Here is a 14,267-nt window from a genome sequence, read left to right as displayed (position 1 = left end):
TAATAAGGTTTTTAGGAGTTTAGAGATAGCTGGCACACAAAGGAAAGTGGTCTCTAGACAAATGGTCTCCCACCCCCAAAAGGTGTCAACTCTGAATGTAATTCCCATTGTTAGCAGATGTTTCCATGTGAAAGAAGTTTCTGTCTATATAATGGAATGCAGCAAAGGGTTTACTGTATTTCAGATTAGCCTGTGAGGCTGAGAGTAAGACTCAAGAAGTCAAGTCATCTTCATTCATATAGCGCTTTTAACAATGTAGATGGTTCCAAAGCAGCTTTACACTGATAATAGGAAATTTAAAGTAAAGTGTTTTGGCTTTATAGCAGCTCTAGAATAAAGTTATTGTCCAGCTAAAGTTAGTTTCCATAATGTTGGGTTCGCATCTCTTCTCTTTATTCCAGAGCATTTGATGTTTTGTATCGATTATTTTTGAATTGATTATGAAATTGGCATGATACATTTACCTGACATAATAAATTGTTACATTTGATTATTCGGTAACACTTTATTTTACAGTGTCCTTGTTACATATGTTACATGTACTTACCATAGTAATAACAGTTAATTATGCATAATTACATGTAACTAACGCTCAACCAAATCCTAACCCTACCCTATCCCTATAATAAGTACATGTAATTAATTCATATTACTCAGTACTTATATATATAATTACACCGTAACAATGACACCTTAAAATAAAGTGTAACCGATTATTCTACCTGACTTTGACATTATTTTCATTAAAGAGTTAAAAGGAATAGTCAAACATTCGCTCACATTTAATGATGCACAGATATCATTAAAACCTTTTCATTTATGGAGTCAGATGAAATAACGAGAGAATACATATACAAATGTATTGCATTTAATCAAAAAATACTTTGCCTCGAGAAAAAGACAGTAACACGTAAAGCCTTCCGCGCTGGTCGGATGCTGGCTTTGGGCCTATCGAGCACGAGCCTACAATAGTATAGGCAGATGGTTTTAATGTTGTGGATGATCAGAGGATAATTTAATATAATATGAAATATAATATGATATAATATTCTTTCAATAGAAAGCATTTTTTTGGAGCATATTTCACCTAGCAGAATGAAATTGATGTTGAATTGAAGTCGTCTTCCATGCATTTCTTCACTATTGTGTCCCTGCTGAAAAATCCAGAATTGCTTATCACCAACACAAGGTATGTTTTGCATGCAGGGACCAGCATGGAATGCTTGATGCTGGTACCATCTAGACCAGCACTATACCAGCTCTAACCAGCATGGACCAACATATTCATGCTGGCTTATTTCAGCACTTTCTTACTTCACACTGAATTGTTTAATAGTGGTGTTGATGACATTTTAAGGATGTAAACCTTTTATTTAAACAACAACAAACATAATCGTGACTAGATTCAGGTAGGTGTAGAAAAGTTTTATTAATGTAGCAGTACATGAGATATACAGGATGTATGAAAAAATAGGTTACATATATGCAAAGGATTCCACAGCTTTTTTTACTCAGTGATAGTACTGTCAATCCAATTGGTGTAGTGGGAGATGATCGTGTAGAGTCCAGGCTTTTTGCTGGAGCCACATTTCTTCCCTCCATTAGAGGTTATCCCCACAACAACATCCTTGTATAAGAGAGGACCTCCGGAGTCACCCTATTGGAGAGAAAGACAGCGGAAGCGAGAGAGGTAATATATTCGAGTTTGTTTCCACCTATAGCAGTCATGCAGTACTTTGTGAACCATTGCAGTAAAACTTACATCACAGGTGTCCTTTCGTCTTTCTGCAGCACAGAGCATGTTGCTGGTGAACTTCAATCCATAGTAGTCACCGCGGCCACATTCACTTCGGCTCTTGACTGTGATACTGAGTTCTTGCAATTTGTCTGGTCGTCCTCCCAGGTTGTTCAAAGAGCCCCATCCAGCTGTTTCCACAGCATCAGACTGCTTGGGATCGGCTTCTTCTTCATGTTGGAATTTCACTGGTTTCACTGCATAGCTCTCAGTGATTGGCTTTTCCAGCTGTCAAAAACAAAATCATTCTATGTAATTGACAGTCTGCTGTAGAAAACTGATCTCTACACATACTGTCACAGCAACATGTTGTACTTGGTGAAATCATGTTCACCACACGCACACACAGACTGTTTTTCAGCTACATGATTGGATCTCAGTATGTACCTTGAGCAGGGCAATATCATTGTCATAGTTGCTTATACTGAAATCAGGATGGCTGTAGACTGTAGTGTCATAGGTTTGTTTAGTGTCCTCAGCATCAGATAGGGAGTGAGCACCCAACACAGCTTTAACACCGGATTCTCTCCTGCAACAAACAGGACATTTATCATTTTGCAACTTCGTATTGCAACTTCGTATTTCTGCAACTTCAAAACAAAATCAAAACAAACCCTCCGAACAAATCACAGTGATTTTGGACTGAAATTATTTCATCTTTGCATCGCTGTCGCACAGCTCACTGGTGTCGTTATGTTACATACCCATTCTGAAAGCAGTGTGCTGCACTCATGATCCACTGACTGGAGATCAGAAAGCCACCGCACTCATGTTTTCCATTCCACTGAAGTGAAGCCATGTACGGACGAGAGTGTGCAACAGCCTCTTTTCCTCCTGTAATGCATTCACCTGCAAATAACACAATCATTTAAACCATATAACATGAGGAAAACCTCATTAATCAAACTAAATAAATCTATTCCCCATGCTTAAATGTAGAAATGCACAACAAAAATGCATATCCTGCAGCATAAATAGACAAAGAATAGTGAAATTGAATATTACTCACCAGTTTGAGAAGCTGCAAAGAGCAGCACAGAGACAAATAAAAGTCTATTCATAGTGAACGATTGTTGTCTGTATACTTCTGAGACTGAAGACCACTGAGTGTGGGCTGAGCTTTATATACTGCCCAAACGGGAGAGAGGCAGAGAGGGTGTGTGGGAGTGTTGTTCTCTTTGCATTCTTTTCTTAATCGCCCATCAGACAAGAGAAAACAGGAATATATCTTCAGGCCATAAATCTTCTTCATTACATCTACTTTGTGTCCGTTTCACTTTTCCTTTCCTGCAAATGTTTCCTTTCCTGTAATCATGTCTTTTGTTATTTTCTAAGTGAAGAGGACATAAATGTTTGTACAGAGTGCAATAAATCAATAATCCGAAAAACTATTTTCCACTATAAAAAACCTTTTGTGCATCTGGAATTGTGCATAAAAAACATTTTGTGCATCCATTCCATGGATGTTAAAGGTTCTTCAAGGAACCTTTCTTTTCAAGAGTGTACTGTGACCGTGTCATTTTAAAATAAATAATCTATATTTTACCCTCTGGTATACTCTTCACGTGTCAGTCAAAAATGACAGATTTTTATTTTTATTTCAATGAATTTAATGTACTATATTTTAGTTTGATAATGTTTTTATTAGGGCTGTGAAAAGATTAATCGCGATTAATCGCATCCAAAATAAAAGTTTGTGTTTACATAATATATGTGTGTGTATGTGTAGGCTATAGTTATTTTGTATATATAAATACACAAATACACACACATGCATGTATATATTTAAGAAAAATGTGTTATTTATATATAAAATATTTACATTTATAATATATAATATAAATTATATATAAATATATACAGTAGGCCTATATAGATGCAAATATTTCTTAAATATATACATGCATGTGTATGTATTTAAATATACAAAATAATTATACACATACACACACATATATTATGTAAACACAAACTTTTATTTTGGATGCGATTAATGGATTTTATTTAATCGCGATTAATCTTTTCACAGCCCTAGTTTTTATTAAATATTTAGATATTATTAGGGGATTTTATGGTACTAAATTATATTTACGCTATATTTATAATTCATTTATTCACTTTTTTGAGCATAGACCCAAAACTAAATTTCCAACTTAAACTGTAGTAAATCTTGAATGCTTTAGACTAGAGCAAGATCTCTTTTCAAAGACGACACTTGGCAGATTATTGCTAAAGTGATAATCTTTTAAAAATGTTTTAAAAAGTGAATTTTAAAAAAGTTTGTTTATTGTTAAGAAAAATGCACAAAAATAATTTTTACCAGTATTTAAAAATACCGTCTCCGAAACGGACACCAACGTCTCCGGCACAGACACCATCGTCTCCGGCACGGACACCAACGTTTCTGGCACGTCTCCACCGGCACGGACACCAACATCTCCGGAACGGAAAATAAAGGATTTACTACTAAGAATTGTATTTCTGATATGTGAAATTAGAATTTCAACTAAGAAATCAATTGTTGATATCAACAATTGAATTTGAATGGCAGCCTGGTGACATTTCACTATCATAAGGACTGTCACTTGCCGCCACCTGCTGTGTGTGTTGTATCAATGCAAACATTTTAACCAAAAATGTTAAACAATGCTACTATAACAACAAACAGTAGGCTAATAACAATTCAAACGATATTATATTTAAGCTTCTTCAAAGTCACCACCATGTCACATGTATTTAGCGTTCATGTAGGCTAACACTATACGTTAGGATTCATCAATCGGAATGAATTCATTCAGATTGAAGCAAAAAGTGCCTACTGACTTCATTCTCTCAACCAACTTAGGTTCATCCTGGGATGCTTCGTAAACAGGATCGAATGAGTTCACATACTCCTTATTGACATAAATTAGTAGGCTATTATTAACAATATTTAAGTAGCCTGTTTGCTATGTTCAGATATGATTTGATTTATACTAGCCTATATGTGTAGAGGCTAAATGCACTTCTGTACTGTGCAAGCTTCTATAGTTTTGGGTAGGGCTGCTAAATTTGGTATGGCACCTTGATATGAAGGTATTTTTGGTGCAAATCAACTGAACGCTTGTGACGGTGGAATTTATAGTTGTAAAGAATAGCCACACATGTGTATAAGTAAATTTGAAGTCACAGAGAGAAATGTTTTAAGAGTTGCAAACTTGTAGATTTTTTTCTCTCCCACAAACACAACACAACAGTTACACCTTCTCAAATTCTTGTTCAAAAATTCAAGATTAAGAATTTGTAAGTCACTAATTTCTGAAAAATCATGTGACACTGACGACTGGCGTGATAGCTGTTGAAAATCCAGCTTTGCATCACAGAAATAAATTATATTTTTAAAGTATATTAAAATAGAAAAGCATTAGCCTATTTTAAACTGTAATAACATTTTTCTGTATTTTTGATCAAATAAATGCAGGCTTGATGTGCATAAGAGACTTCTTTTTTAAAAAAGACATAAAAATAGTAATGTGTCCAAATCTTTGAACAGCAGTGGTAGGCTACTGTATTATTATACTATTGCTGCATAATTACCAAAAATGTTAAAGTCCTTTCACGTCACCATTTCGCGTGTTTGTTGTCCGCCTACACTTCACATAATAGGCCTGTAGATGGCGCCTGGGCTTCATTTAACTAACTATGACAGTTTGATCAAATGGTAAACGGTGTATCAATACATAGACTAAATAAAAAGTTACTTTAATACTACTTCCCATTAATGCGACTTTTAGTGCTGGTTTTGTGCAGTGCTTTGTAATTAGCATCCATTGTTTAAACGACGCAGATTCAGATCGCTTCATAAATGTAAATTCGTCTGTCCATCTACCTTTTAAACGATTTATGAATGACTGGAAAATTACTGCTCCACTTCACATTGTCCAATGAAATTTGAACTTGTTGTGCCAGATAACGATTGGTCGGTGAATTATACACGACAAACAGGCTTCATTGAATTGTGTAATATTTTAAAATGTGATATGTGGATTTTTAATTGAATCGACACTTTTATTATTGGAAAAAAAATTGTTTGGTTATTCCTTCCTGCCGTCGAGCCAGAGCCACATAGGCCTACTCACTGAAATAACTATATTTGGCTCGAGAGCATCGGTTCCCGGGCAGAATGTGCAATACATATTGTACGTTTACACTAGTAACCATTTTCATTTTAAAACGCATAACTTTTGCTACGGTTACGCCATCGACTGTAAAGGGTTACGCCTGCCGTCCACACACACTACTCAGGAGTTTTAGCTGGTAACCCCCATCCCCTCCCCCTCCCCTTCCTCTTTTAATCGAATAAAAATCCTTCACGATTTTATGTCACGACGGCATGGCAACTGGCGGTGTTCTGATCTTTAGACCATTATGATGTCACAATAACTACGACGTCATAAAGAATGTTCGGTAGCTATATAGACAGTGCAGACAAAATCGCCTTTAGTAGTGAGTGGTCGAGTGAATGCAAGTAAGTTAAGCTTATATTCTTCATCTGGATGTTTCTTTTAATCAATTTGTATATGCTGAAATGTATGTAATTACATATCAATGTTTGGTTATAATTATAATTAAGCCAGTTGCAATTATATAATTGTATAATTAGCCTAACCCTTAAGCAAAAAATCATTTCATGTCATTTTTTTGTATCATCTGGACTTAAGTAAAACATATCCAAAAGAATCTGTGAAATATTTGATATATTTTGGATTTTATGAGTTGTGACTCCCAGTTCACGTTGCTGATAGGGTAAGGACCAAGTCATTAATCTGTTAACTGGTACTGGCCTATCTGATCTAATGTTGACAAATTATATATCATTCGAAAGCTTACGAACTCAAGATTCAGCCTGTGAAAACGGTGTTTTGAAATCGGACCATAAAAATGGTACTTTAACCCCTTAGGCTAACTCTTTAATTTCTGTCCAAATATCACTTCTGTCACAAAATATCGAACCTTGAGTACACAATATTTTGTCAAGATTAGAAAAGATTTTGATCATAAATTATGAAACATGATTATGCCCAAAAGTGTGGTAACTATGGTAACGCAATGTCCAATTTCAAAACGGTTTTCACAGGATGAATTCTGAGTTTGTAAGCTTTCAAATGATACCTAATTTTAATAACTACTGAAATTTGATGTAACAAAAAAGGCGATAAAAAAGATAATATTATATATTATACTTTTTAGAGGATAATATTATTTGATATTTTTTTTATTGACAAATACTAGATTATATGTTTTATTATGAACTTTAAGCATGAAAACCAAAGTTTCAATTATCAAAAGTGTGTGCGTCGACTTTTTGTGACAAACGCCAGAACTCCTGTTATGATGTAGATTTTTTTAGGTGCTTTCTCGTCATAAATTTATCTATTACTGCTCCTACATAATTTGTAACAAAAAACAGTGCTAATATATCTATTTAGGAGTCTTAGAACTTTCCAACGATATATAGTTTATATATATATATATATATATTTATATATTTGTTGATAATTATAGCCTAATTAATTATACAATTATATAAAACTAAGACAAATAATTTGTATATATTTGCTGATCATTAAAGTCTCTCTCTTTCTCTCCCAGTTTTTCACAGATAGTTCACTGTTGCACACGAACAGCCATTCGGTTATACACTTTTTTGAACAACATGTCTTGCAGCCATCAAAGATGCTTATCCATCAAACAGAGCATGTTCACCATGCCCACCTGTTTCAGAGAAATAGAACCCTTAAGCCCCTTAGATGAGCATGAGCTCATCACAGCCCTCCTCGCAGGGAGGTGGTGGGCAATAATGGAGGTAGAGGATTGTTTACGCTCATCAATTGAGAAGAACGGGTGTGGGCTCACTTCAGGCCAGTGGGGAATAGTGGAGGCCCCACAAGGAGCCCCAGCTCCTGCTAGGTACCAGCAGGGAGAGCTTGTGCCTGCCCAGTCCCCTGCGGGAGCACCCATGCCAGACGGGTCCCCACAGGGAACACCTGTACCTAAAGCATTAGTGACCACTGTTTCCCCAGGGGAAGCACCTGTGCCTGCCTTGTCATCTGAGGAAGCACCCATGTATGCAGGATCCCCTGAGGAAGCACCAGTGCCCGCTGCCTCCCCACAGGGAGCACCTGTACCTGCCAGGTCCCCATTCTGGAGAAAAGTGAGGATCCCAAATAACGTGCAGCCCACGTCCCCAGAGGAAGCACCTGTACCTGCCTCATCCTCAGAGGAAACACCAGTGCCTACTGTGTCCCCTAAGGAAACACCTGTGCCCAACTCATCCCAAGACGATGCATCCGTGCCCACAGCCTCCCCAGAGGAAACACCAGTGCCCACCACATCCTCTGAGAAGGCACCTGTATGCACCTCGTCCCAAGAGGAAGCACTCATGTATGCAGCATCCCCTGAGGAAGCACCAGTGCCCGCTGCCTTTCCACAGGAAGCACCTGTACCTGCCAGGCCCTCATTCAGGAGAAAAGTGATGATCCCTAATAATATGAGATTGCATCTGAAAAGAGATGTGCATCTGAAAAGGGATGTCATCTTGACTCCTTTGGCCTTAAGGCCCCCCAAGGGACCACCTACATTTGCCAGGACATCAAAAGGAGCACCAGTGCCCAGCATGTCTCCAGAGGAAGCACCTGTACCTGTCTCATCCTCAGAGGAAGCATCAGTACCCACTGTGTCCCCTAAGGAAGTACCTGTGCCCAACTCATCCCAAGAAGATGCACCCGTGCCTAAAGCCTCCCCAGAGGAAACACCAGTGCCCACCACATCCTCTGAGAAGGCACCTGTATGCGCCTCGTCCCAAGAGGAAGCACTCATGCATGCAGCATCCCCTGAGGAAGCACCAGTGCCCGCTGCCTTTCCACAGGAAGCACCTGTACCTGCCAGGCCCTCATTCAGGAGAAAAGTGACGATCCCTAATAATATGAGATTGCATCTGAAAAGGGATGTGCATCTGAAAAGGGATGTCATCTTGACTCCTTTGCCCTTAAGGCCCCCCAAGGGACCACCTACATTTGCCAGGACATCAAAAGGAGCACCAGTGCCCAGCATGTCTCCAGAGGAAGCACCTGTACCTGTCTCATCCTCAGAGGAAGCATCAGTACCCACTGTGTCCCCTAAGGAAGTACCTGTGCCCAACTCATCCCAAGAAGATGCACCCGTGCCCAAAGCCTCCCCAGAGGAAACACCAGTGCCCACCACATCCTCTGAGAAGGCACCTGTATGCACCTCGTCCCAAGAGGAAGCACTCATGTATGCAGCATCCACTGAGGAAGCACCAGTGCCCGCTGCCTTTCCACAGGAAGCACCTGTACCTGTCAGGCCCTCATTCGGGAGAAAAGTGACAATCCCTAATAATATGAGATTGCATCTGAAAAGGGATGTGCATCTGAAAAGGGATGTCATCTTGACTCCTTTGCCCTTAAGGCCCCCCAAGGGACCACCTACATTTGCCAGGACATCAAAAGGAGCACCAGTGCCCAGCACGTCTCCAGAGGAAGCACCTGTACCTGCCTCATCCTCAGAGGATGCATCAGTGCCCACTGTGTCCCCTAAGGAAGTACCTGTGCCCAACTCATCCCAAGAGGATGCATCCGTGCCCACAGCCTCCCCAGAGGAAACACCAGTGCCCACCACATCCTCTGAGGAAGCACCTATATGCGCCTCGTCCCAAGAGGAAGCACTCATACATGCAGCATCCCCTGAGGAAGCACCAGTGCCCGCTGCCTTTCCACAGGAAGCACCTGTACCTGCCAGGCCCTCATTCAGGAGAAAAGTGACAATCCCTAATAATATGAGATTGCATCTGAAAAGGGATGTGCATCTGAAAAGGGATGTCATCTTGACTCCTTTGCCCTTAAGGCCCCCCAAGGGACCACCTACGTTTGCCAGGACATCAAAAGGAGCACCAGTGCCCAGCACGTCTCCAGAGGAAGCACCTGTACCTGCCTCATCCTCAGAGGAAGCATCAGTGCCCACTGTGTCCCCTAAGGAAACACCTGTGCCCAACTCATGCCAAGAGGATGCACTCGTGCCCACAGCCTCCCCAGAGGAAACACCAGTGCCCACCACATCCTCTGAGAAGGCACCTGTATGCACCTCGTCCCAAGAGGAAGCACCCATGTCCACTGCCTTCCCAGGAAGCACATTTAATTCAGTAGTTTCTGACTCTAAACATGCTGAAGAAGAGAAGGCTGAGTTCAGAAGGAAGCTCCAGACCTGGTTTCCTGGGATTGAAGGTAAGAACATCAGCCAGCACCACAACAACAAAAGATAGTTTTCTCTTAGATTATTATTAGTATTTTTTTTTCACCAATTGTGTCACTTAATGATTCTTTTTTAATTCTGTAGTTTCTGACTCTAAACATGCGGAAGAAGAGAAGGCTGAGTTCAGAAGGAAGCTCCAGGCCTGGTTACCTGGCATTGAAGGTAAGAAATTCAGCCAGGTCCACAACAACAAAAGATACTGTTTTCTTTTAGATGATTAATATATTATTTCCACCAATTGTATCTTAATTATTATTTTTCATTTCACCAGTATCTGAATCTAAACCAAGTGAAGAAGAGAAGGCTGACTTTAAGAGAAAACTCAAGACTTGGTTTCCTGACCTCCGAGATAAAAACTTCAGCCAGGGCCGCAACTACCATAGACACTAAGTTTCCTTTCGTGGTCACACCGAGTTACGTCGTGGCGACAAATGGGGTTTCGCTTAGAAAGCCTCTCACCTTCGAGGATTACAAAACGAGCCAATGGCAAGGAAATGCCATGGGTGTGCGCAATTTGCATAGCGTAACTCCGCCCCACCTCGTGGGTATATAATAATAATAATAATAATAATAATAACTTTATTTTTATATATACGCCTTTAAAGCAGCTTCTCAAGGCCCTTTACATAATAGAACAAACAAATTTAAAATACAACACACAAGAGAAAAAATAAAATAAAATAAATAAAGATAAAATAAAATAAAAAGTCAAGTAAAAGCTAACCTAAAAAATGCGTTTTTAAATGAGATTTGAAATGACTTAGAGTCTGTGCATCTCTGATATTTGGAGGGAGTGCATTCCAAAGCCTAGGAGCGTAGGATGAGAAAGCCCTGTCCCGTACAGTACGCAAACGAGTCTGTGGGACTGCCAATAGACCAACTTGTGAGGAGCGTAAATGACACTTGGGTGTGTATAAAGTTAAAAGCGCAGACACATACTGAGGTGCAAGACCATGCAGTGCCATATATGTGAGCATAAGGATTTTAGAATCGACTCGGAACCTGACCGGAGCCAGTGCAAAGACTTTAAAATCGGTGTAATATGCTCATTTCTCCTGATTCCAGTCAAGATCCTAGCAGCAGAATTTTGTACACATTGTAGTTTGTTAAGTGTGGTTTTAGGAACTCCAGCAAGAAGTGCATTGCAATAGTCAATGCGAGAAAAAACAAAGGTATTAATAAGCCTTTCAGTCACTGAGAGGGATAACATAAAGCGGAGTCTAGCAATATTTCTGAGATGAAAAAAGGAGTTCTTAACAATGTACCGCACATGAGAGTCAAAGGACAGACTAGAATCAAATATAACTCCCAAGTTTTTTAATTTAGTCTGTGCCTCCAAATCAGAGCCATCTATGTTTAAAATTAGTGAGCTAGCTTTATGAAGCTGATGAGGGGTGCCAATAAGCAAGACCTCAGTCTATACAAGGAAGTACGCTGGCAACATGCAAATATGTTTTCACTTCAGAGCCAAGATAATTCTTCACTCCACAAGCCATTCTGAGATCTTCATTCTCTTCACACTTCGAGACGAGCTTCTCTCCAGGTGTTGGTGTGATGGCGATTTCCAGTGAGAGCACATTGCCTGCTGATCTGTGCAGTGATCTGCCAGTGTGTGTTTCTCCCTGGTCGCTTCAACACTCTGCAGAGTTTTTTCTTCTCACAAAAGAGCTTGCGCTTGGCACGTCTTTTTAAAGATGTCTCGCCCGTGCACTTCTGCACATTCTGCCCCGACGGCCCGCTGCTGCCTCCACCCAGCCGTCGGCACAGAATCCTCAGCTTGCTTGCTTGCACGCATTTCCTTGCCATTGGCTCGTTTTATAATACTCGAAGGTGAGAGGCTTTCTAAGCGAAACCCCATTCGTCGTCACAACGTAAAGTCTCCGTTCCCTACTCAGGGAATGAGGGTTACATACATAACCGAGAATATTTCTCTTAAACATTTAGGATACTCGTTAATTTGTTTTTTCCCCCAGAAATAAATTCTTGAATGTAAAAATTTGTTCTCTCTTAATATTGATTATTTCCATCAGTTGTGTCTTAATGATTTTTTATTCCTCCAGTATCTGACTCTAAACCAAGTGAAGAAGAGAAAGCTGAATTCAAGAGAAAACTCAAGACTTGGTTTCCTGACCTCCAAGGTAAAAACTTCAGCTAAGGCTGCAATTTGTTTTTGGGGTCTACTAAAATCAGTTTTCACGCTGATTGGTTGGTTTGACAAGTGTGTTGTGATTGGTCAGCTGCTTCGAGCATGTTTCTGAAATGTCACATTCCTTGCCATAACTGCATATTTCAACTTGGGTTGGAATTATTTAAATGAGGACGAAAACTCAAGACTACAAACGAGGCGTTTCAAATATAGTGCTTACTGATATAGAGAATAACTCCCTTCCCTTTGGAGCGACTTTGTGCTTTGTAACTTCACAGACCTTTTTCATACTCAAACAGAAACATTACACACTAAAGAAAGTTAAAAATGTAAAAAAAAGCACAATAGGTCCTCTTTAATGCAGTTTATTTGGCAAAGTGATTTTAGAGGTATACCAGATCTTATGTCGTGGTCCATTGAAGATAAGAACATCAGCCAGGTCCAAAACAACAAAAGATAGTTTTCTCTTAGATTATTATTAGTATATTATTTTCACCAATTGTGTCACTTAATGATTTTTTTTTTAATTCAGTAGTTTCTGACTAAACACGCTGAAGAAGAGAAGGCTGAGTTCAGAAGGAAGCTCCAGGCCTGGTTACCTGGCATTGAAGGTAAGAACATCAGCCAGGTCCACAACAACAAAAGATACTGTTTTCTTTTAGATGATTAATATATTATTTCCACCAATTGTATCTTAATTATTATTTTTCATTTCACCAGTATCTGAATCTAAACCAAGTGAAGAAGAGAAGGCTGACTTTAAGAGAAAACTCAAGACTTGGTTTCCTGACCTCCGAGATAAAAACTTCAGCCAGGGCCGCAACTACCATAGACACTAAGTTTCCTTTCATGGTCACATCGAGTTACGTCGTGACGACGAATGGGGTTTCGCTTAGAAAGCCTCTCACCTTTGAGGATTACAAAATGAGCCAATGGCAAGGAAATGCCATGGGTGTGTGTAATTTGCATAGCGTAACTATATATAAGGAAGTACGCTGGCAACATGCAAATATGTTTTCACTTCAGAGCCAAGATAATTCTTCACTCCACAAGCCATTCTGAGATCTTCATTCTCTTCACACGTCGAGACGAGCTTCTCTCCAGGTGTTGGTGTGACGGCGATTTCCAGCGAGAGCACATTGCCTGCTGATCTGTGCAGTGATCTGCCAGTGTGTGTTTCTCCCTGGTCGCTTCAACACTCTGCAGAGTTTTTTCTTCTCACAAAAGAGCTTGCGCATGGCACGTCTTTTTAAAGATGTCTCGCCCGTGCACTTCTGCACATTCTGCCCCGACGGCCCGCTGCTGCCTCCACCGAGCCGTCGGCACAGAATCCTCAGCTTGCTTGCTTGCACGCATTTCCTTGCCATTGGCTCGTTTTATCATACTCGAAGGTGAAACTAAGGTGAAACTTTCTAAGCGAAACCCCATTCGTCGTCACAACGTAACGTCTCCGTTCCCTACTCAGGGAATGAGGGTTACATACATAACTGAGATGATTTCTCTTAAACATTTAGGATACTCGTTAATTTGTTTTTTTTCCCCAGAAATAAATTCTTGAACGTAAACATTTGTTCTCTCTTAATATTGATTATTTCCATCAGTTGTGTCTTAATGATTTTTTATTCCTCCAGTATCTGACTCTAAACCAAGTGAAGAAGAGAAAGCTGAATTCAAGAGAAAACTCAAGACTTGGTTTCCTGACCTCCAAGGTAAAAACTTCAGCTAAGGCTGCAACCACCACAGACATTGAGAGGGACCCACATTTTCTCCCAGATATTCAGGGTAATTGTCGAAAATGATCTCTTATTATGATAAATTATTTTCAGATTTATTAAAAACTAACAAACACGGTCTTCAACTAAGCTACTTTGTTTGTTATCCTCAATTTAGAATACTTTGTATATTTCAGTTAAATTCTTAGACCCCTCATGGTAAAACAAGTTAAGTGATATGTCTTTTTCACCTCCTTCCAGCTTATTAAATCTGATTATGTCTATTTCCTCAAAAGGAAAATGTAGG

At 39.6% G+C, this 14,267-nt stretch overlaps 2 protein-coding genes across 2 annotated transcripts; one reads left to right on the top strand and one right to left on the bottom strand.

Moving 5' to 3' along the window:
* Positions 1 to 1,410: 1,410 nt before the first annotated feature.
* cfd (complement factor D (adipsin)) lies at positions 1,411 to 3,048 on the bottom strand. Its single transcript, XM_079855580.1, has 5 exons — positions 2,805 to 3,048; positions 2,500 to 2,644; positions 2,183 to 2,324; positions 1,763 to 2,023; positions 1,411 to 1,657 (listed from the first exon to the last, which is right to left on the bottom strand). Exons 1-5 carry the CDS (start codon positions 2,854 to 2,856, stop codon positions 1,508 to 1,510), a joined length of 750 nt encoding a protein of 249 aa, XP_079711706.1. The 5' UTR covers positions 2,857 to 3,048; the 3' UTR covers positions 1,411 to 1,507.
* A 3,246-nt stretch (positions 3,049 to 6,294) lies between these two features.
* On the top strand, positions 6,295 to 10,630 carry LOC307149817 (uncharacterized protein). Its single transcript, XM_079856383.1, has 3 exons — positions 6,295 to 6,302; positions 7,427 to 10,074; positions 10,374 to 10,630. Exons 2-3 carry the CDS (start codon positions 7,491 to 7,493, stop codon positions 10,490 to 10,492), a joined length of 2,703 nt encoding a protein of 900 aa, XP_079712509.1. The 5' UTR covers positions 6,295 to 6,302; positions 7,427 to 7,490; the 3' UTR covers positions 10,493 to 10,630.
* Positions 10,631 to 14,267: the final 3,637 nt, after the last annotated feature.

The sequence above is a fragment of the Squalius cephalus genome, assembly GCF_949319135.1.
Source record: "Squalius cephalus genome assembly, chromosome: 21".
NCBI classification, from domain to species: Eukaryota; Metazoa; Chordata; class Actinopteri; order Cypriniformes; family Leuciscidae; genus Squalius; species Squalius cephalus.
The sequence above is the reverse complement of the archived record's forward strand: the minus strand, read 5'-3'. Positions and strand labels throughout refer to the sequence as shown.